General features: G+C 36.1%; 3 protein-coding genes across 6 annotated transcripts; all 3 read left to right on the top strand.

Annotated features, from left to right (window-relative positions):
• The first annotated feature begins 2405 nt into the window (after positions 1-2405).
• LOC113714296 (S-type anion channel SLAH1-like) lies at positions 2406-4588 on the top strand. The gene is made up of 2 exons (XM_072069839.1): positions 2406-3298; positions 3951-4588. Exons 1-2 carry the CDS (start codon positions 2453-2455, stop codon positions 4230-4232), a joined length of 1128 nt encoding a protein of 375 aa, XP_071925940.1. The 5' UTR covers positions 2406-2452; the 3' UTR covers positions 4233-4588.
• A 9369-nt stretch (positions 4589-13957) lies between these two features.
• LOC113714952 (floral homeotic protein DEFICIENS-like) lies at positions 13958-16227 on the top strand. 2 transcript variants are annotated; one of them, XM_072068964.1, is made up of 7 exons: positions 13958-14537; positions 14658-14724; positions 14824-14885; positions 14993-15092; positions 15628-15669; positions 15793-15837; positions 15960-16227. In XM_072068964.1, the coding sequence occupies exons 1-7, from the start codon at positions 14350-14352 to the stop codon at positions 16128-16130; spliced, it is 675 nt and encodes a 224-aa protein (XP_071925065.1). In that variant the 5' UTR covers positions 13958-14349; the 3' UTR covers positions 16131-16227. The 2 variants fall into 2 exon arrangements, with proteins under 2 accessions (XP_071925065.1, XP_071925066.1); XM_072068965.1 differs by lacking the exon at positions 15628-15669 and having other exon boundaries at positions 14090-14537.
• A 1015-nt stretch (positions 16228-17242) lies between these two features.
• On the top strand, positions 17243-24023 carry LOC113713508 (uncharacterized). Of its 3 annotated transcripts, none has more exons than XR_011822386.1 (7): positions 17243-17702; positions 18575-20755; positions 20848-20902; positions 21444-21592; positions 21709-21785; positions 22015-22101; positions 22586-22639. XR_011822386.1 is itself a non-coding variant. In XM_027237242.2 (7 exons), the coding sequence occupies exons 1-7, from the start codon at positions 17631-17633 to the stop codon at positions 23374-23376; spliced, it is 2781 nt and encodes a 926-aa protein (XP_027093043.2). In that variant the 5' UTR covers positions 17271-17630; the 3' UTR covers positions 23377-24023. The 3 variants fall into 3 exon arrangements, 1 of the variants encoding a protein (XP_027093043.2); XR_011822387.1 differs by having other exon boundaries at positions 17244-17702; positions 21727-21785; XM_027237242.2 differs by lacking the exon at positions 21709-21785 and adding an exon at positions 23269-24023 and having other exon boundaries at positions 17271-17702; positions 22586-22714.
• The last annotated feature ends 275 nt before the right edge of the window (positions 24024-24298 follow it).

Genomic DNA, 24298 nt, shown 5'->3' with positions numbered 1-24298 from the left:
ATGCAAGTGGTACAACATGAAATACTACTTTCTTTAAACTTGTTACTCTTTTTTTTTTTTTTTTTAACTCCCACACCTTTTCACATCTTTCTCATTCCCCACTGTCAGGTTCAAGATTCAATTTTGAACCTGGCAATGAGGAGAGTTCTTTGGGTTAGTCCTAGTGATTACTTTCTCGTTACTTTCTTTAAACTTGTTACGTTTTTTGGGTAAAAAAGAATCCAATATTATTAATAAACTAATTAAAAGTGGTCCAGTATGATTTGTTTGACAAAAAAAACTACACTATTGGCAAAACATATATAGGACATGTCACAGATATATCTAATATGAAAATCATTAAATTTATCTGAGTTATAAAATATAAAGGATTATACTATGAACTACAAACTGTCAGATCTGACCAATTATACGAGTTATTCCATAAATATCTGTGAACGTCTATTCCCTTAGATCTACTATCCAATTAGTTCAAGTTCAAAACTAATGTTCAGATTTGATGAGAAGACCCAAGAAATTTTAGATCTAACATATAGATCTAAAAAACTCTTACATCTACGAGAAAATAACAAAAACTAAACAAAACTTCCACTAAAATAGTTTAGTAGAAAAGAAAGCACACTCTAGTAAAATATTAGGAGAGACGAAACTCTTGCTAGAATACATTAGGAGAAACTTTATTAAATCTAAAATAAAAACAAAGAAATAGGAGGGAAGACTTTGCTTTGAGGCCAAGATCTCTCTCTTTGATTAAGAAAGAACGGTAGAGCGAAGGTTGAGAATAGAGAAAAAATAAAGAGAACGGGTGGATTGAGAGTAGAAAGGACATAGGCTATGTTCTTGTATCGTTACTCTTTAATCTTGTTACTTATCTTTTATATGAAAATATTATATATATTTTTTAGTCATATACATAGTAATTACAGATTTCACAATTCTATAGAAACTAAAACAAAATTTGCAAAAATATTTTTGTAAATTATTGGCTGAGTGGGCAATCCGATAGTCCAATCCAAGTTGCAATACCGGGACCAATTAATTTTGCATTGGATTTCAACAATCGTTTTTATATCTCCTCAGTGCCCAACATTACAAATGGAATCCAAATTTCTAAATAATTTAGAAAAACCTATAATTTTAGAATGGTGGGAAAACCAAAATAGAGGGCTCTTACAAGCAACAATGGGATGAATTTTCAAGTTCATATAATCATCATAAGGGAAAACAGTAAATAAGTCACAAATCAAACTGCCAAATCTAAGAACCATTGCCCCATTCCCTCCCTTCCCCTATTTTCCGCCTCTTCAGCAATTTTCCCATTTTTTTGGAAAAATGATTAGTGAATTTAAAATGTTACAGCAAAATAGTTCCTACGAAATGGCATGAAGGGTCTGATAATACCTCAACGCTAACTCACCTTTCGCATGAATAAGAACAAGGCGGATGGAGATTTGGATGTGATAATACGTTATACAGAAATGAATGACCCATATATACAGATCCATGCTATCTTTTTAAGATTATACTCGTTAAATTGCGCATAACTTGATTTTCAAATAGCTTTATTCTCCTGTACATTTCTGCTTATTCATGTCGTAAAATTAAAAGCTTGGGTATTTTTTTAGTTGTACAATGTTATATGATTTCTACTATTGTATGAAACCTTTTTGGATCCAAGTTGTTTTTCTTTAAAACGCCAAGAAACTTTTCTAAAAGTGAAGCTCAAGTAAAAGAATCAGTCAACAAAGTTTTAAAAGGCAAATTGACATTTAGGTTGAAGATGTGCAGCCATCCTTCTTTGTAATTGTAACTGAACATGTAGTTTTTTTTTTTTCTCTCTAGGTCTGTGCGAGGAGAGAACTTGGTCTTTAGAGAAAAAAAAAAAAAAAAAGAAGCGTTGAATCATTATTGAAGAAATGCCAATAAATAGAGAATTAAGTTTTTACCAATTTAATTAGGATGATAAGTTGCAAATTGGGATGGTGCATGATCACATTTGAGTTACAAGTAATAAGCATGAGATTTCAGAATCATGTAGTTGACATCAGCATAAACCATTTTGCGTTATTGTTACCTTTCACACAAACTTTTAGCATATTTATCCTGTCCCGAACGGCGCTATCTACGAACAAAATTTCGTATAAAATCCTACTCCGGCATCGGCATACAACATCAAATACTGCCGTCTTTACTCTTGTTTACCTTATTTTCTTTTATGTGGAACTATTATACTATTTTAGTAGTGCTCATAGTAATTACAAATTTTATAGTACAAAAAGATTGACTTTTGTGATCAATTGGTCGGGTTGTTACTCCAATTTTCCAATGCAAGTTGCAATATTGGGACCGCTCAATTTCCATTGGATTTCAATAATCATTTATATATATCCAAGGTGCTCAACATCTGTAATCCAAATTTCGGGTAATACTAAAACTCATACAAATCGTCCTAATGGCAGGCCAAAAATCTCAATCTGAGACCGAACATGTGATGGATGGAGCCACCATCTCTCCAAGTGCAATGACGCAGAGTTTTAACCTCTCAGCCGCCATTGTTTCAAAATCACTGATATTACTACTAACCAGATTCCATGCTGGCTACTTCAGAATAAGCCTCTCTTTAGGTGGTCAGGCCTTGCTATGGAAGACCCTTCTTCAACCAGCCAATCATGTTATCTTGACGACTATACCAATCATAGTGTGGTTATTTGCCTTGTTCATCCTAGTTTTATTCTCCATCCTATATATCCTACGGTGTGTATACCGATTTAACATGGTCAAGGCAGAATTCTTGCACCATATTGGAGTAAATTATCTCTTTGCTCCATGGATATCATGGCTACTCTTACTTCAATCTTCTCCTTTTGTAGCTCCCAAGAATGTCTCCTACCTTATCCTTTGGTGGATTTTTGCAGTTCCAGTCTTTGTGCTGGACGTCAAAATATACGGCCAATGGTTTACCAAAGGAAAGAGGTATTTGACGGCGGTAGCAAATCCGACGAGCCAAATATCGGTCATAGGGAACTTGGTTGGGGCAAGAGCTGCAGCTCAAATGGGATGGCAAGAAATTGCAGTCTGCTTGTTTTCACTGGGGATGGTTCATTATTTAGTGCTATTTGTAACGCTTTATCAGAGATTCCCGGGGTGCGATCGGCTGCCGGCAATGTTACGGCCCGTTTTCTTCTTGTTCTTTGCAGCACCAAGCATGGCAAGCTTGGCTTGGGACACCATATCTGGAAGCTTCGATATTGCGTCCAAGATGCTATTCTTTCTGTCACTCTTCCTGTTCATATCACTGGTAAATTAAAGTTGGGTAAATAAATGGATCTCTAGGATCTTAAAATAGTGATGAATGATGATGATATATATGTTTTTGGGAGTCTTAATTAAGTAGGATATTTCTTGGAGTTATTTAGTAGGAGCCGTGATGGACATGAAAAAGTAGACAATTTTTCTACTCCTACCACCGCTCTTCTATAAAGGCCTGCCTGGGAAAGTCATAATCTGAATGGTTTTCCAAAATAGAACCTTTGTTTGTATGCTGATTTGAGTTGGAGTTAAATAGACGGTGCATGTGCACGGGCACGGGTCCGATGTCGCATAATCTTGGTTTGTTGCTTCTTAATGATGGTAATTTAATTCTTAAAATTATGGTAGGTAGAAGAGAATTTGTCCTGTAGAAGCAGATGACTTGCGTATCTTGGGCGGCTTTAGAGTTTTGACCACGCCGCAGCTAAAGAAATTAGTAGAAACTATCTAGACGTACGACTTGAAATTGGATGGGATCTTCAATTTCTGTGGCCATTTTTGTGGTAGAATCGCACGTGAATACCAGAAAATGCTCTTAACTTTTCTGCATCGGACTCGATCCTTTTTTCATTAACACTGATCTGACTAATTAAGAGTTTTTTTTTTTTTGGGTGTTATTATCTTTACCAACCAAAAAACAGATTTGCAGACCCTTCCTTTTCAAGAAATCCATGAGAAGATACCACGTCGCATGGTGGGCTTACTCTTTTCCGGTAACTTCTCTAGCGTTAGCTTCAGCAGAATACGCTCAAGAGGTGGAAGGCGGTGTAACACATGCGATCATGCTCATTCTATCAGGGCTATCTGTTCTGGTGATCCTGAGTCTTTTGGTCTTCACTGCTCTAAATACCAAAATGCTTCTGCCGGACGATGATCCCATTCTCCCCACTAGCCTCCCAGATCATCCCTTATCCACTGCATGATGCCAGTTTTCTGAAAATTATTGTCATTTTTGTGCTGTATCATATCGTCCTCACCAGCGGTCCCGGTCGATTCTGCACAGTGGCAACAAGTTGCTTGCTATGACTAGCACATATTGCACTCTGGCAAATGAAGACAGCCCAAAGTTTAATTCATGGTCTGGTTGGCTCCTCTATCCTTCACTGTAAAAGATCAGGAGTTTGAAATTCTGCATACCTATAAAAATTTCTTTATATCTCTTTTTTTCTTTTTTGTAATACATTCTTCCTTCATCACTTAATTTAGTTTGTTTCTTTTTGGAATCCTGGTAGTTGCGCCGGAGTGTAAAGATATATCAAAGATTTTCACATTTTCTTTATTTGCCCGAGTTGAGGAGATACTGAAGGAGCATTGACTTTAATGGATTGCAATGGCTGCGAGGCAGACGACTTGTGTACTTCTTGATTTTGCACTAAATCAACACTAACAAATATCTCTTTTTGAGCACCAAAGCAACGTATAAACAACGTGCGGCTCAAGTATTTTTGGGACAATTTTGACCAATACCATCAACGAAAATCCTATTTGTCAAAGATTGACGTAAAATGTCTCCTTTTCTGTGTACGGAGAGCAGAATATAGTCAAACAATATACGCCATATTACATGCGACAATTTTGACCAATAGCATCAACGAGTATACTCAGCAGCGGAGCTAGAAAAAATATTCAGCGGGGCAAAAGAAACTCTAAAACTTTTTACTTAATTTTTTTCTAGTTTTTTAAGGAAAAAAATATTCACCAACAAGTACAAATGATTCATATATTTCATGAAAAATATAAAAAGATAAATTCTTATTAATGTAATAATAATTTTATTTCAAAAAGTAAACTAAACTATTTACAATTACTTATGACGAGTTTTCATATTTTGATAATTATTTACAATCTTTTCATTTTGAACTTCATGAAATATATTTTTCTCAATTTAAGTAACTAAACAATTATTCATCCAAGTGTCTTCCATTCTATTTTGTAATCAATTCTTCATTATATTCATAATTGAGAAAACCCTTTTTAAGGTAGTTGTAACAACAGATAAAATCAAAAGCAATTATAAAAGCATATAAACTAATAGATACACAAAACTCCAAGGGACACACTTGAGATTATATCAAATTTTTATCGGTATTATAGAAATTTAAGGGGCAGTGAGGCCGTGCCCCCAGTGTAAATCCGCCACTGAGTATATTACAGTTCACTAGAAACGAAAGGATTGTTGAAATACAAGGAACAACGTGTCAAAGACACAAAGAACAAAAGAGTAATTTTCAATTAACAAATATTTAAAGCCAGTGAAGGGTGACTGGCCATGCAGCGTCCATCGTCAAATGAAATGTTATGAGATCATTAGCAGCGTGCATGCCAAATTAACAACCAATATTAATACTAATAAAGAACAAACTAGCATGGGGAAATTAATTGGCTCCTCAAACGTAAGGATGGGCATAATGGGAAAAGGAATAAAAAATACCATTAGTATGTACAATAATTCTTTTGGTAATAAAAAATTTGGATGAATTTGATTTCGATCACCACCACAGGTCAAGACGTGTTAGAATTCGCCTACAAAAGTTCGTCTATCAACACATTTCTCGCATCGGTAGAGGAATTCAAACACATAATATTTTATAAAAAAAAAATAGTTTATTCTTATCAATTGAATCAATTTATATTGACGTAGTATGTATAATAATATTGCCAATCTTGGGTGCTTGGCTTGCCAATTTCGGCTGAGCCAGTTGTTATCTAGACGGGGAGGAGTGCAAGGGAGAAAGGGAAGGGCAAGCACGCCACGCTTGATTTTCTTCACCCTGTCGTATTCGTTAGCAAGCATCTTCTTAATTACGTTTGGCTTTTCAGGATGAGCCTGTAACTTCTGCTAGGATTTTTTTTTTTAAAATTATCTCCGAATTAGTTCGAAAAGAGCCAAGATTTGAAAACGAGGAAGACAAAAATGTGACCTGTGGAGACGGTGTAACCTAGTATACCACAATATACTACTATGGAGTTTTGTCATTCCTCAGGGACCAGTGATTTCAGGAGGGCGGCCGAACATCATATTCCACCGAAATTTGGTGGGTTTTCTCCTTAGTGCAGATCCAGGTTGTACAAGGCAACCAGAATTTCCATAGAACATGTCCCTATTTTCTAAACCCTGATGTGCGAGGGCAGCAAAACTTGACCTCCATTCATTGTTATTGTTTTTGCACTAGCACTGGGACCATTATAGCTCTCAGCATGTGACCACAAGCTGTTCAGACCCACAGGGAAGCACAAAGCCTCCAATTTAGATATCCAGGGTCAGCAAACTACAGAAGCAAATAATTTCTAATTGCCCAAATTGTTTGAAAATACAAATCCGGACTTCTGTTTTTATAAATTTTGCAACAAGTGGGGATGCATCAACAACTCTAGCAGACAAGACAACAGACAGACATCATCGGAACATCCAAAAAAAACTCATCTTGTCAATAACATGCACAGGTTGGGATAGTGAAGAGTTCTCAAAGAGCTACAACCTAAACCAATTATCGAGTTTGACACATTACCCAAAAAGATTTACAACTGAATATTGAATTGAGGAATCTAAAACACACAAATATTTCCAGAAGAAGGTCCCATGGGAGAGAAAAGCACGGTTTTCAACTTCCAATTTCTTAAGGGCTCAAAATAGATAGTCTGTTAGCCTCAAAAGAATGTTGTTAAGTAACCCAATCTTGTATAAACAAAAATTACCAGGCAATTATAAGTTTTATAAACAAAAATCACTTTTTATAAGTTTTCATCTGCCTCCTATGGGTTAATTAAGTAATTCAGAGGCATTCTTATTCAAGAGGTTAAGCAAATTGTACAATCATATGCAGCAGGATTACGTACAAAATGACCAGTTTAGCTTTTATTTGTGCATGCTGATCATTAATTTTGTTGGCGTAGAGGCTCATAATTACAATTAACACGCATTTATTGTGGAATATGCGTTAAAATGTAGCTCCTATCCTTCCCATCTTTTCGTTTATAGCTTTTCATCTTACAGGTTTATTGCTTTTCGCCTTTTCCCCTTATTTCTTACAGGTCAGGTCTACTGCGTCTTATGATGGTTGTATGCTTGTGTTTGATGGTATGGGTTATCTACCTGGTGTTCTTTGATTGCTCATCTTATTCAAAATTTGTTTTTGCCTGCTTGCGGTTTTGTAACTCAAAATCTTACCATTTTAAACTCCTCCTTGTTCTTAATTTGCCCTTTGCATTAGTTAGTTGTGGTATCTGCTAATTTGATCATGATTAAAGCTAGTTTCCCTTCTATTGAAGCATCCATTTCTGATATTTTTTGACCTCGGCTTTTCTGTTAACAGGTTTGATTTTGTTCCATCTTTTCCCCTGTTCTGTTAAATGCATTGATCATTGCCTCTAGCTTTCTTATATTGCTTCAGGTTTATATACTGATATTGTATCAGTTACTATGTTTAACTTTTTTTTTTTGCCGGCCTCTAACCTTGTGGATTCGATGGCTATTTAATTCACTTGACCACTATGGCTATTTGATTCAATGTGTTTTACATAGAGACATAAATCGCGGAGCTACTCAAACCTCTAGAAGGACCATATTTTCAGGTTATGGATCGTAAATCAGCAATAGCGTGAGTTCTTCATTTTGTTGGCCTTCTTTTCCCCTAGAAGAAGACCAGAAAAGAGTGGGACAAGCTTGCAAATCATTTCTTTTGATTACTGAATCTTGTTTGGCTGCTCTCACTCTTTTTTACTGGATGCTGTGTCCTTGGTCACAACTTTGCCCAATAACTTTGATTTGGTCTATCAACCTCTGTCTGATTTTATTTGCTTGCCAATTATCAGATTTTCTTGACATCTCCAGCGGGATTTTAGTAAAATTTACTTGAATACAGTTTTATGGTCACTGTTATATGCAGAAGCTGATCGCGTGACCAGAAAAAATTCATAATATTAGAAACTCAAAAGTCCAACAGACGCTTCCAAATAATGCTAATAATAATATTTTGTGCTTTATTATAAATGAAGCTAACACCCACTTCTGGGCAATTATCAAGAGTCACGATTGCAACATTTTATATATCCAAACCAGATACACATGAACCAAATGCACAATCTATAGACATACAAGGAAATGAAATTTGTAGACATCATCGAGCAAGAAGATTTGGATATTGGCAACGAGGATGAAGTTAACGGAAGGGAGAAAAATCAAGAATACAATTTCATTTTCTTTGAGATTGCAGCTGCTATCTTCCAAGTAAGAATTAGAAAGGATTAATAGTTGTGGTTTTATACTAAGTAATGCCGGCTACACCTACCAGTATTGAGCTCCAAGTTCAAACCCATGACCTTTACATCATCCAGAATAGCTAATGCTAATGCTATCAATTCACTTTGTTCAACTCCTAGTTCACGGATAGCAAAATATATCTGATACTAAGGAAGGACGAAAGATACCACTAATCTCCTTCACTTTCAGGTGAATCCATTCTTGTTTCCAACACATCCCAGTTAGTGGTTTCCTGGATTAACATATAAAATTCTACGACTAGAGTGAGCCAACTGAGATCAAAATACATCGGTTCCCTATTTTGGTGAGCCCTAAGAAAAATAAGGATGAACATAATGACCGATGCCACCATCACAGCAACATGTACCATCAGTCGAATCACGTCATATAAAGTGATTCTAGAACCAGTACGCATCCTCCGGTAGAAAGGATGAACAACAATGGGGGCGTGCATTAGGATAAATACTAGGGTCAGAGTTGCCCAGGTAACCATGGCAGCACCGAAGTTGTTTTTCTGAATACAGACCGTCACCATGGTTCCACACAAAATTTGTAGTCCTATCAAAACGATAGCCAACGTTCACCGCCGAATGAAGCCGTTTCTCTTCCGACATCGTCTCTTCATCAACATTTCCAAGTTTGGACATACTGCTACTATTACCGCCGGTGAAGTAAGTTCAGAGCTACTAGTCTCTATTTCTTGTGCAACAATCTCTGCTTCTTGGTCAACTATGTTGACCTTCACTGGAATGCTAGCGTCACCAGAAATGGTGGTTGAGCTTCCAGTAACAGCTTCCTCCGGCAGTCTATCATCAACTTTCAAAGTGGTATATGTGGCCAATATTCATCGCGTTAGGTTTCTCTGCCACCGAATGAAGCCGCTTCTCTTCCGGCATCGTCTGTTCATCAACATTTCCAAGATTTGGACACACTGCTAGTATCACCGCTGTAAATGAAGTTCAGAGCTAGTCTCTGTTTCTTGCGCAACAATCTCTGCTTCTTTGTCAACTATGTTGACCTTCACTGGAACGCCAGCGTTTCTGGAAACGGTGGTTGACCTTCCCGCAATACCTTCCTCCGGCAGTTTGTCATCAACTTCAGATCGGTATATGTGGCCAATGTTCATCGCGGCAGGTTTCTCTGCCGCAGAATGAAGCCGTTTCTCATCGAAAAATGTGATGGTCGGTGTAGTGTTAAGACCTGCGGGCTCTTTGCCCGGATTCATGTCATGCTCTTCAAGATTCTGATCAAACAGAGGAGAGAATAACAAAGAAAGCGAAAAAGAAATGAGTTGAGAGTAGAGAGAGAGAATTGAGAGAAGAAATAAGAATCAATAGAAAGAAAATTGGGATTATATCTTTTTGTTAAGCAATCGTCTATACAATCTAGAATTTATACACATTTGCTGTGAATGTTAAGACTCTAACGAGTAACGAGCTAAACTAACTCCTACAACGGTTTCTGGATTTCAGAAACCTCCCTGAAGGTTTTTCACAATTTTATTTAGCTCCTTCGAGATTTTAAAAATTACACATATCTCTCTTGTCACGTGAAATAATAATTCTATCCTTAAATATTTTTTTCTTAAAAGCTGAAAAGGGAGATATTATCATTTATTCAAAAACTGCATTTTTCTCTTAAAATATTGAAGAGTAGTATTATCATTTTAAATGACAAGAGAGGTATGTATAATTTTTTAAACTTTAGGGGAGCTTAGTGAAATTATTAGAAACTTCAAGGGAGGTTTCTGAAATTATCCCTAAATTTTAACTGCATTGGATTACTTTAGACTTTAGTCAATTGCAGGTTCCATGTTTCTTTTGTTTGAGTTGTGGACTTGAAAGTAACAGAAGCATGCGCTGATTTTGTGAATGAAACACTGTAGATTAACCTTAAGGCAGTTGGGCCTTAAGCACTGATATTTTGTTATTTCTTTTGTGAGGTTGCATTGCAGTGGCCGTGATGTCCTTGACTTTTCGATTTACCTTTTCGCGTTGGAGATTCCTTGGTCTAGAGGTGGTTTTATTCTTCTCGTTTTGCAGAGATTTAACTTTTGAAGTTGTGCTGGCTTTTTTTGGGTTTTTCCTTCTCTCTTTTAGCTTGTGCTCCATTGGACCGATCTGGGTTCAGACTTGATAGCTGTTGACCCTTCCAGTTAACGACGGAGCCAAGAAGATTACACTTGTATACACTTGTACATGTGCTATCTCCACTAAACGATATATAATGCACGAGCCAGATTTTCATATTCGCTTTATTTATCGGAGTTGAGGTGATACTAAAGCAGCAGCGATTAACTTGACTGATTGAAATGGCTGCGAGGCAGACGACTTGTGTACTTGTTATGCACTAACAAATACTCCTCTCTGTTTGTGCACCAAAGCAACATACAAACAGCGTGCGTCTTAAGTATTTGCGGGACAATTACCATCAACAAAAGTCCTAATTGTCAAAGATTGCAGTTCACAAAAGAAAGAACAAAAATGAAATGTAAAAGATTAGGAGTTCGAAACTTTTTAAACGTGTGTTAAAAAAAAATAATTTTGTTTTTTCTTTAATACGTTCATCCTACATCACTTAGTTTAATTTAATTGGGTAAAAAACAAAAAAACCCCTTGTGGTAAGCCTAATACACAGAAAAGCCCCCTATGGTTTCAAAATATACAATATGACACCTCATGCTTTGAACTAAATTGTAAAAGTGACGGAATCCGTTAAACTTAACGGAAATGACTTATTGGAACCTAAAAAAAAAATTTTATACCTAATTTTTATCAAATATACCTATTCTACCCCTTAACCCTCAATTCTCTCTATTTAGAGAATAAAACAAATGATTTTTTTGAGCTGTCTTTTGCTTAATTATATCAGGGCATTTTGGTCATTTCATCCATTTCGGTTAAGTTTAACGGATTTCGTCACCTTTACAATTTAGTTCAAAGTATGAGGGGTCGTGTTGTATATTTTGAAACCATTGGAGGCTTTTTTGTGTATTAGATTTACCACAGGAGACTTTTTTGTTTTTTACCCAATTTAATTTGTTTATTTTTTGCTCCTTGGTAGTTGCACTAAGTCCAAAGATATCAAAAGATTTTCACCTTCTCTTCGTTTGTCCTAGAAGATGAGTAGATAAATATTGTGTACGGAAAGCAGCATATAGTCAAACAATATACTCCATATTACATGCGACAATTTTGACCAATAACATCAACGAACGAATATACTACACTTCACTTGAAAGCAAAGGATTGTTGAAATACAAAGAACAACGTGTCAAAAACACAAAGAACAAAAGAGTAATTTTCAATTAACAAATATTTAAAGCCAGTGAAGGGGTGACTGGCCATGCAGCGTCCATCGTCAAATGAAATGTTATGAGATCATTAGCAGCGTGCATGCCAAATTAACAACCAATATTAATACTAATAAAGAACAAACTAGCATGGAGAAATTAATTGGCTCCTCAAACGTAAGGATGGGCATAATGGGAAAAGGAATAAAAAATACCATTAGTATGCATAATAATTCTTTTGGTAATAAAAAATTGGGATGAATTCAATTTCGATCACCCCCACCACAGGTCAAGGCAATTATAGTTCGCTTACAGAAGTTTGTTGTCCATCATCACATCCCTCGCATTGATAGAGATATTCAAATACATAACATTTTGTGAAAAAAATAGCCCGTTCGTACCAATTGAATCAATTTGTATTGACATAGTATGTATAATAATATTGCCAATCTTGGGTGCTTGGGTTACCATTTTGGGCTGAGCCAGTTGTTATCTGGACGGGGAGGAGTGCAAGGGAGAAATAAAAGGATAAGTATTACCATTTTGGGCTGAGCTAGTTGTTCTCTGGACGAGAGGAGTGCAAGGGAGAAATGAAAGGGCAAGCACGCCATGCTTGATTTTCTTCACCCGGTCGTATTCGTAAGCAAGCACCTTCTTAATTAAGTTTGTCTTTTCTGGATGAGCCTGTAACTTTGTGCATTTCTGCTAGGATTTTTTTTTAAAAAAAAATTATCTCCGAATTAGTTCAAAAAGAGCCAAGATTTCAAAACTAGGAAGACAAAAATGTGACCTGTGGAGACGTCGAGTGGCTTAATTTCAATTTTATATCCGAAAGAAATCTATTATGGATGGAGTTTTGTTTTGGTGGATCATTATTGACTATTCCTCAGGGTCCAGTGATTTCAGGAGGGCAGCCCAACACCATATTCCACCCAATATTGGGTTTTCTCCTTCTTGCATATCCAGGTTGTATAAGGCTATCGAAAATTCGCAGGACATAATCCGTGGGCCTCTATAGTTGGAATTTGTGTTTTCTTGAATATATTTCCGTGTGGTTTTAGGATCAATTACCGTTGAACCCCCCCGCTCGTCCCTTCCGTGATCAGGTTGTCTCACTCTATCATAAATAAATAAAGCAGAAAAATCATTCAAAGCGTAGTTTACATTTTATTAAATAATATTTTTCATTCCTCAGTTTTAAAATGCTGATTCTACGTCTCCTATAAAATTAAATCCACTAAATTTTGGAGGGATGATTGGGTTGGATTGAACGATAAAAGTAGATGGACTGTAATTAGTTAATATTAGGTTCAATCCGTCTCACTTACAAACAAAAATCCATCAAATTTGGTTTTAACTTGAATTTTTTTAGCCCCTTTTAGCCTGAATACGCTGTGTGATTTATATTTGTTTATTATTTTAAGTACAAAAAGGTCAAATTCTATTTTTTATGGGTAAATTTAAAAGTGAATAGAGTGAATGTTTAACTATATATGGGATCTGATTTTTATGCCCCTAAAAAGATGACCATGTAATGGTCACGTGATAGATACAAGTTAAAATATCGTCAGAAACCTAATTTGGGACTAAATTTGGCCAATTTGATTTTGTAAGAGGCATAAATAGTGTATTTTAAAAGCAATGGATGAAAAAATTCATTTGACGAAATGTGATGAGATATTTCGAACAATTTTCCCACTAAAGAAAGTCGGAAGTAAAATGGAAGTCAAATAGAGTACAAATCAGTGGCATTACCTCTACATGTATTTTGTTGCTCTAAACAAATTAATTTACAAGAATTCTGAACAAGAAGGAAAATAATTTTTAGTTACTGATACATATATACAAAATGATTTTGCTCGAGTAATTGGAGACCCAAGTCAGTGGACGAAGTCACTGCGTGAGCCAAATACACCAAAGGAAAGAACGAATTAACCAAAACCAGTCAATAGAGATGGTTTGAGCAAAGCAGAACTGAACAACTTGTGATTGCGTAACAGGAGGAAAAAAAAAAATGAAGACAAGACGGAGTTTTTCCTATTTCTTCCTCTCTAACTTTCGAGATGGAAGGCAAAAGGATTGGAAATTTCAGCAACGACTGGGACCCAATCACAGCAAGAAGAGTCTTAAAATCTTGAAGCATTGGCAGTGACAGATAACTAAGAAGTGACTGATTCTTAAACAACTTTATCAACTTCTGCCAACACTTTTTCGCGCAATTGGTAAGTCTTTCCATTTTTAGTAACCCATGGATCTAAACAATTCTCAACCTCTCCTTTCATTTCAGAAAATCCATGTGCGCTTATCCTCTTCTTGAGTAGGAACAGTAATAATACTGGTAGATGGCTAGATTCATATAACTCAACTGACTATTTAAAACTCTTTAAAGAGGGCTTAGGCGTAAAGAAGAGAAAAGAAAATAGTCGTATAGAAGGGGGAGGAGGAGGAGCAGATTGAGGTAGTAATAGTTTTAGAAAAAGGGCAAAAAATGGCTCGTGGGAAGATCCAGATCAAGCGGATAGAGAATCAAACCAACAGGCAAGTGACCTACTCTAAGAGAAGAAACGGGCTGTTTAAGAAAGCTCATGAGCTCACCGTCCTGTGCGATGCTAGAGTTTCCATCATCATGGTCTCCAGTACCCAGAAGCTTCATGAATACATCAGTCCCACGGCCACGTACGTGTCCGGGGAGCTCTTTTTTACTGTGTGTTCTGCGTGTGGTAATTAACTAGCTAGCCCCTACTGGGGTTTCTCTTTTTGATGCTTGTGCAAAGACATTTTTGTTTTGGTTTACAGGACAAAGCAGTTGGTTGATCAGTATCAAAAGGCTGTAGGGGTTGATCTTTGGAGCTCCCACTATGAGGTCCTTGATTTTTCTATTCCCTGCCTACATTTTTTTTTTTTTCCTTTTTACTTACTTTTTATGTCTGGAAATCTGCTTTCTGTCAAATTTTTGGCTCAGAAAATGCAAGAGCAATTGAAGAAGCTAAAGGACGTGAATAGAAATCTTCGTAAGGAGATCAGGTTCTTCTCTGTTTGTCTGTTTGCTTCTTTATATTTGAATATTCAATTTAATAATATGTTCTTGCTGGAGTAATTTTTTTTCCAAAAAAAAAAAAAACAAATAACAGGCAGAGGATGGGGGAGAGTTTGAATGATCTGAGTTATGATGAGCTCGGTTTTCTCATGGAAGACGTGGATAATTCTCTGAGGGCCATTCGGGAGAGGAAGGTAGAATTTTGCTTCATAGATCTAGGGTATCAAGAAGATTTCTTGTTTCTGCGTATCAAAACCTAAAAGAACTTTTCAGAATAAAGGAAAAGCTATGTCGTTTTTTCACTTCTTCCTATGAGAAATTATCACTAGTAGTTTGTAAAGGCTACCTTTTTCCCTATACCTCAAACATATATGTTGACCAATAAAAATAGAAGCAGAATATCTTAAAAAATTCCATCTGAATTTGTTTGCATTTTGATTAGATTAGGCCTATATGAATCCAACATGCCTCTCCATTAATTGAATCAGAATTTTAGACGGTTTGTAAAACTCGCGGCCTTCATGTGTGGATTACAATTGGCCAATGCTTCTTGGATCGTATCAAAATGCTATCCACTGTTTTTCCCTTTCTAAATCTATATCACAAATTGATATTGGACCTAACCTAAGTAACATATCTAATCACTTCCTAATTAAATACCCTCCGTTGGAGGGTTCATGATACCTATTATTCTTTTATCTCTAAAATTAGTCTTTTTCTCTGCATCAGTATAAGGTAATTGGGAATCAGATCGAGACTCACAAGAAAAAGGTATTCTTGATTGAAATATAAAATCTTGGAAATGTTTTCTTTTTTTTTTTCTCATTTTTTTAGTATGCATTTATGAAATTGGTATTTACCATACCACGCTGGTTACCAACATGCCAATTGCAGCTGAGGAATGTTGAAGAAATACACAGAAATCTCCTGCTTGAACTGGTGAGCTGCCTAGTTCTTTTCTTCTTTCCTTTTTTTTTTTTTTTTAAATGATGAGTATGTGAAAATGATGGAGGCCTATCACAAATTTTTTTTTTTTTTTTTTTGGAAAATTTGGTACGCAGGATGCTAGAGGAGAGGATCCACACTATGGCTTGGTTGATAACGGCGGAGGGGACTACAATCCGGTCCTTGGCTATCCTCGTGTGTTGGCATTACGCTTTCAGCCTACCCAGCCTAATCTTCACAGTGGAGGTGGAAGCTCGGATCTTACGACTTTTGCCCTGCTTGAGTAGCAATTTGATGTACTATATATATACATTTGATCTCTATTTCTACGTTGTGATGATCTCTATTTCTTTTTTAAATACATTTGATATCTTTTTCTGTGTTGTTTCTTTTCAAAACTTTTGACACAAAACACATATTCCGTTTCTTTTTTAATTACATTTCTTTCTTCTAAAACGTAAAAATACGAATAGCTTGTCCTTGTTTAGATTGTATAACTTTTCACAATAATTTTTTAAAAAATATTATCTCAACACATTCTTTAATTTTCTTGTTTTATATATATCGATATAGTATCTTACCAAAAAAAAAAAAAAAAAGAACTCAAAAAACTTGCCATTCAAACGGGTTCAAAGCTTATTAATCATCAATTTCAACATAAGGACAAGGAGGCCCAAGTCCAATTTTGGAAGTTTCTTCATTTTTCCTTTTTGGGTTAATTCCATCTCACCCCCTCAAATTATAGATGAAATTTCGCTTCAGTTCCTAAACTTTATAATGGAACAATTAAGTCCCTAAACTATGAAATCTGTCCTAATTAAGTAAAATCGTTAACGGAATTTAAAAAACTATCATTGTTTCTGGAGCGTGCGAAAACACACTCATTTAGTGTGGTTATCAAGTATTAGAAACCAAAATAACAAGGACATAAATGTAATTTCACCCCTAAATGTACAACAAACAAATAAAAAAAAGCAATCTAATATCTATACTACATATAAGCCCGCGCTGGGTTGTTCGGATGGTGGAGGCTGGGACTTTACTCAAAGTCCACTTGGATTCGATTTCAGTCCGCAACCCAGTTGTTTACGTCCTAGGCATCGGTCAAACCCGCTCTGTTTGGACACTGTGGGATTAGTCGGGTGGTCCCGGATACCCACAGTGTAGAAAAAAAAAATCTATACTACATATAAAGGGGGAGAGGGTTCTACATATAAAGGAATTGGTTTATAGATATATAGACCTAAACTTTGTTTATTTGTTTGTTAGATATTTTAGGGCGAAATGATATTTGTATTCTCGTTATTTTGGTTTTCAACACTTACATATGCGTGTTTCTCATGCCCCAATAATAGTGATGATTTTTTGAATTTCGTCAACAATTTTACTTAGTTGGGAAGGATTTCATAGTTTAAGGATTTAAACGTTTCATTTTAAAGTTTAGGGATGGAAGTGAGATTTCATATATAGTTTGAGGGATAAAGTGAAATTAACCCTTTTTCCTGGCGAATAGAGTAAGAAACTAACAAAGTTCTAGGACTCCTACTGTACTTCTACAATTCTTCAGAAGTGGTGACCCACTCTTAAAACCAAAATCCTTTTCTCCGTCACACTCTCACACAATCTGGAGACAAAGAATTCACAAGTTCAAGACACTCACAAGAAAGAAAAAGGTAAATTAGCAAAGAGGTACAAAGATAGAACAACCTGAAAGCGGCGCCGGGGCACCGGGGGAATAACTGAGACAGAGAGAGAGAGTTTTTTATGTAAGTCTTGTTGGGGCAGACATGGGAGCCCTCGCTCCGGTGGCAACTCATTGGCTTCCCCAAGATGATCTTCTGCTTAAAAACGCCGTTGAGGTAAGTTTAGAATCCAAATATAACATGTACAATAATATATTTGTGCTCTGTCTCAGAATTTCTGTTTTTTTTGGGACTTCTCAGAATTGCTTTACTAAGGAAAATTTGCTTTATTGAAATTCTGTTGCTGTTGTTTTATTTCTTTCTTGTTCTTTTTTTTTTCTATTATTTTTCGTGTTTTCAGTACGAAGAAAATTTTCTTTTTTCTTGTTTTGGGTTGTTTTTACTTTATTTAACTGAATTCGGCTGCGATTGTGTTGAATTGAGTTGTGCTTTTGATTTTCGAAAGAGAGGTCCTTTTTTTTTAACTCCAATTTTATTATGCTGCATTTCTTCTGGTGGTTTGTCCTTGGGACTTGAAAGTTGCATGCATTGTTTGCGTTTCTATTAAGCTTTACTTGAAGCATACCTGTATATACTACATATAGTTTATTCTTTCAGTTACAGTGCTAAGGGGTGAAGTAACTGATAGTGGAGTTTAGTTTAGATGGGGAAGTTCAGGCGTAGTAGTAGTAGTATAGTTATGGCTAGAGTTTGCACTACCAAAGCAGAACGGTGGCCATGGGGATTTTTCACTGCTTCCCATCATATTAAGTGCGACATTTCTTGCTATGTCGTTGCAGAAGGCTTATGGTTGGAGAGCCATTTGTCTTATAGATATTCTTGATGTGCTGATAGAAGGGAATCCACTACATTGTTGATTTCCCTTTATATAAAGCCCCGGAATGGCAATGAATTTGGCTAAGAGGGATGCACTACATCATTGAAAGTCTTGCACCCAAAATTTTGTAGTTTCTTATGATTAGTCATGATTATTCTGAAAAGATTGTTTTCTGAGTGCTCATTTTGTGGTTCCTTTTCTTCTGCTTTAGGCTGGTGCATCATTGGAATCCCTTGCAAAAGGCGCAGTGCAATTTTCTCACAGATTTACTGTTCAAGAATTGCAAGATCGTTGGCATACTCTTCTGTATGACCCAGTTGTTTCTTTTGAGGCATCAGTTCGCATGATTGAGTTTGAACAATCTGCTCCAATGGCACAATCAAAATTGAACAGGATTGACAATAATAAAGAGGCAAAGTGCATTTCAAGGAAGAGAAAAGCAAAAACTGTACGTAAATGCTATTATACTATGCGAAAAAGAATATGTAATGAATCTTTTGACTCGATAGATTTGATATTTCTGGATGAATCGAGTTATGGTGATGTTGGAAATGGAAATGGACCTACATCTAATGGTTTCCTGCTCGGAGATCAAATTTCAAACTATTTTGGGAATCAAGAACTAAATTTTGGAGCTATAGATCATTCTCTTGGAAAACTTGGAGTCAATGAAGGCGGTTCATGTGGTGATGGTCTTTCCGCTGCTGCATGTTGTACAGGATTAAATGATCATCATAGATTTTCCCCTGGTCAAGGCAATCAGCCTCAAAATCTTTGTCCTCCATTTGACGAAAATCTTTCTTTGACTGGGGATCACATTTCAATTAATGAATATGGCCCATCTCAAGAATTACAAGCTTGTAATTTACTTCAATCTTTGAATGTAGAGGAAAAACCCCAAAACATGTTTGGTCAAAGTGTTGATAAAGAAGGAAACGCCTGTTCTGGATCTACATGCCAGGTGATTAACTCATCTTTATCTGATTGTGGTACTGTTTTACAGAGTTTGGGTTATTGTTCTCCTATCACTCAGATGCCAGTTTTGAGTAGCATTGACAACATTTCAGCATCTGCTTGCCCTGGTGTCTGCCTTGGAGATAATGAACAGCATGGAGAAGATGAACTTCTAATATTGGACGACATTGATGTCCCCTCAAAATCTGAAATAAAAGATCAAACCATGTCTGGTATCATGACTGATTTCTCTCCTTGTGCTGAAAATTTTTCTTCAAATCAAACAATAGGTGATGAAAGGAACATTTTGGCTCCAAATGCTGAAGAGTATTTTGAACAGTTATCCAATTCGTTGCTCAATTTCACTTCTGAGGATGAGCAACTTTTCATGGATGCTGATGCTGATGGGAAGGACATCATTGATAAATCTTATATTGAGAACTTAAGCTCACTCTTGTTGGATTTTCCTGATGGAAGTGATGTACCCAGTCTAGGTCTATCAGAAGCTTCAGTCGCTCCACAAGAATGCCTTAATATTTCTAATGCTGTATACCATGGACAGGAATGCCTTGATATTCCTAGTGCTGCACTCCAGGGACAGGAATGTCTTGATATGTCTATCGCTGAACACCTTGGAGATTCAGGTGAAAACGAGCAATATGATTGTGGTGACGGGCGACAAGTTTGGAGTGTGGAGGCTCAAAGGTTATCTTCTGCTTTGACTGTGAATCCTATATTTCCAGAACTGCGCAATGGAGTTATTTGCTGCACACTCAACACTGAAGACACTGAGATTCCTGACAATGACGATGTTTTTCTTCCCATTTGGATGCCATGCTCATCTATCTCTTTGATAACTAATGCAAAATCTGATGAAGCTTATTATCCCATGACCTCATCTGTGAATGATTTCTCACATGGTGAAAAGGCTACTGCTGGAGTTATGGTCAAATGCGAACCAAGAAGCACCAGTAAAGTACATGTGCCTCCCCAAGAATCAAGATTTCTATCAGAAATGGGTCATAACCATCAATGTAATGATGACGGGCTTAGATTTGAACTGCCTTGTAGTGATGTCCCACATGTTGCACTCAAGAAGACAGGTGGTAGTGAGTGTCCAAATGGTGCTAATATAAAACATTTAAGCAACAAGGATATCATCAACGAATCTCTTAACAATGGTTTGATGAAGCAAGCAGAAAACAGTGATCAAAATGACAACTCTGGTGATTACGACAGACAAAAGAAAGCTATCGTCTGTAAGCAGGAAGGAGATTGTATATCTCCTGTTCAGATAAGCGATGATATACATGCAGAATTGTACTCCATAGGACAGATAGTTCCGAATCAAGCTGTAAATTGTGCTTTATCTGATGAGGAAGAGTTTTCTTGTGAGAGTGATGATGATGTGCCATATTTTTCTGATGTTGAAGCAATGGTAATATATTCATTGCTGTTAATTTAAAGTTTAGTATTCTGTTAATCTTTGCTTTCCTAACATCAAGATTTTTGTTACTCACTATATTACAGATCCTCGATATGGATTTAAGTCCTGATGATCAGGATGTTTATCACAGTCCAAGAGGTATTCTCAGTTTCTTGATAAAAGTTAAGTGATTTAGATTTATTATGTCTCAAGTAGAAGTTTAACCTAAGTGTGAAATTTGGGGGTTGGTCATGACTTCTTAAATATTTTTCAAGTAAATGGAGTTTTGCCTATTTAATAATATGTCCATTTCGGTTGATAATAAGATTTTTCTGGTAAAATATTAGTCAGCAGAATCAATTGAACTTTACCAGTTTTAGAAATTCTTGATTTCTGCTTCACTGAAATTGCATGGTGTCTGTCCTAGTCTCTATTATTAATGTCCTTTATTTGAAGTTTGAGGAAAACTTAACTCTGTATCTTGTAATTAACATTTTAATGCCCAGATCAACAAAAATTTTGAGTCAATTGAACTTTTTCAATGTCATTCTTGATTCTGGTGACACATGATATCTGTCTTATCTCCATGTTAATGTAGTGTTCGAAGTTTGAGGGAAACTTAAGCCCGTGTCTTGTGATTAACATTTTAATGATTGGATAGACAGCCTTTTACAGTCAACGACATTTATTTGATTTGCAGTCTTAAGATACCAACATGAAGATGCAAGAAAAACAATCATAAGGCTGGAGCAGGCTGCAGATGCTTGTGTGCAGAGATGCATTGCAGCTCAGGGAGCACTTGCTGTTCTATATGGCCGCCGCTCAAGACACTTCATAAAGAAACCCGAGGTATTATGATTCTTTCAGTGCCTCATTAAGTCAAATGAGTTCCAATAAGTGTTTGCTGACCCAGTGACCAATTATGGTTTTTATGGCTTTGCTATGGTGAACTGATTTATCTGAAGGCTAGTTTGATGGATCAGATGATGCATGCTTTTCTTTTCTCTTGGGGGGTGGATGTCATTCAATACAGATTTTCATAGTGAGCCCTTTCTGCATCTCTGTTGTCTTGAAAATAGAGTACTTGCCTGAAGTTTTCTAATACATGTTCAATTATGGATGCAAATTTCTGTAATTTAGTGTTAAAATGACCATGTTACGTTAAAAAAAAATTGATTATTTTGACTTAAATTGCATGCTATTGTAGAGTTCTTTTCTCTTTTTAATAATAAAGTTTCATTATGGAGTTTGCTAAGTTGGGTCGATTTTAGGTGTTACTGGGGAGAGGAACAAAAGATTTCAAAGTTGATATTGACTTGGGAAGGGAAGCCCGTGCAAACAAGATTTCCAGACGACAGGTGAAATGATGCTCCTACCTCTTGCATGCACTTCCCAAAGGGGTAGAATGAGTAGATGCATATTTTATGACTGAAAAATGTTCAGAAATGATCCGATCTTCTGTAATGCTGATTAAAATTCAGATTTATTTGTACTTAGCTTGCAGAGTAGAAGAAGAAAGCTTGGGTTTGGTTGGAAAAAATTGAAACACTAATTATGCTAGTACTTAAAAGCAAGAGAGAATAGTTGTAAACAAGCATAACCATGCTCATGACTACAAGCATTTGGTTAAAGAGGCTTTTTTATCAGTTTTTATTCAGCAGGGTTATCCTTGAAAATCCAATATTTTAGGAGCTCATTTCCTTTTATCTTTAAAACATCTCACCTTTAAGAGGAAGTCATATTTTAAATCTAAACAAGTTTTGTCTAATAGATGTTGACCTTCTGTGTGTGTTTATTATCATCTATTAAGTTTCTTAATTGCTTCTATTTGCTTTTTAATAGGCCACTTTAAAGATGGAGATTGATGGATCATTTCTTTTAAAAAACCATGGAAAATGTCCAACTTTTGTTAATGGCAAAGAAGTACTGCCTGGGCACAATGTCAACCTTATTTCTGGCTGTTTAATTGAGGTATGCTCATTCTTGTTTGGAGTACAGTGCTTATTTGTTTATCTTTTTATCTCTTAAAATAGATTATTTTTAATAGGTGCTAATTGTGCCCACTTCTCATGTTTTCCCCTGATAAAAATATGTGTTAATGGAACATAGATACATTATTTTTCTTTGAATTGTTATTAGTTTTTGGAATGTCACTATTCTTTAACTTGGGAGGAATATTGGTTGGTTTGAATAAAAGAGTGACTCGTTTTCTTGCTCTGGAACACCATAAACGTGTGAGGATTATTGTGATAGTAGCTGCTAAGAGTTCTGAACATTCAACTGTGATCTAGCAGTTGCTTACAAGATGTCTTTTTAATGACCTTGCCATTCAGCCAATTACGTCTCTTATTTGAGCGTAAACATAGGGCCAAAAATCTTGTTATTTTCTAGGTATTTCAAATAATCAGTTCTTCCCTTCAATGTTTATGATATGATGAGGTCAACATTTTCTTCTCATATAGCATAAATTTAAATTTAATTACATTTGTGCTATATTTGCAATAATGCAATTGTGGAAATTGCAGATGGGGAGAATTACATTTGTATTTGAGACAAATAGAACTTTGCGTAAAGCATATCTTGATAATATATGCGGTATGAAGTCAGACCTGGGATCGCAAGACATGGATTGAAACAAGTACTGGAAGGTGCGCGTTTCCTTGTTCTTTAGCAGCAGATTCCTGAAAATAGGTTCTAAATACCTTTATTATATCAGCACTTGTTCTGATCTCTACCTTTTGTAGCCCACTCTGCGTGGAAATAGTTTCTTTTTCTCTGAGCAGACGCATAAATTCCAATTTTTGTCCACCAAAAATCCAATCTCACCTTTCATTTGTGGGTTTGGGACCAAAAATTTTGCTTTGCGTGTCATATGTTGGTGGCTATTCAAAAACAGACGCTGCGTGCACATTGACTACTTGGCGAACAAAACCAAACCGTGAATGGAAGTTGTCCATATTCACATAATCAAAGTTTTGATATTTCTTGTTTATTTATTTGTTCTTAATTTTTTAATTTTTATGGTTGCCAAGATTTTACGAGTTTATCATCTTTGGATTTCATTGCGAATAGACTTGAATTCCAGATGGTGCAAGGATCTGCAGTAACTTTCAAGTAAGGTTTCATTTCCATATCCCGCTGTGGAAATTCTTACCTTGTCATGGTCAAAAAGTCTCTATCTAGTGTGTTAGTCCTCCTCAAGTTGTTGTTATTTCAAATATTGCACAAGGTTGAGGAACCTCGTTTCCCTGTTTCGGAATGAACTTTGGTTCTCAGTTTACCCATTCCTCTTTTCCCCCTCCTGAGAAAAGAATTTGAAAAGAGAGATGTCTCGTCATCTTTAGGGATGATTATGCACGAGGCATCTGATTATCATCGACATCTGAATTTTGCTTGCTTTCCCAAACAAAGAGACTCTGTTGAATTTGTACTGACCAATCCGACTGTGAAACTAGAGGTTTGCCAGCTACAGTACTACCTGCCTAAAAGGCCTAAAAAAGTTAAATGATAAATAGAAAGGTTAATGGCTTTCATCACAATTCACTACTCGAGCCC

This window comes from Coffea arabica, chromosome 10c (genome assembly GCF_036785885.1).
Source record: "Coffea arabica cultivar ET-39 chromosome 10c, Coffea Arabica ET-39 HiFi, whole genome shotgun sequence".
NCBI classification, from domain to species: Eukaryota; Viridiplantae; Streptophyta; class Magnoliopsida; order Gentianales; family Rubiaceae; genus Coffea; species Coffea arabica.
This window is presented reverse-complemented; position numbering and strand designations above follow the sequence as displayed.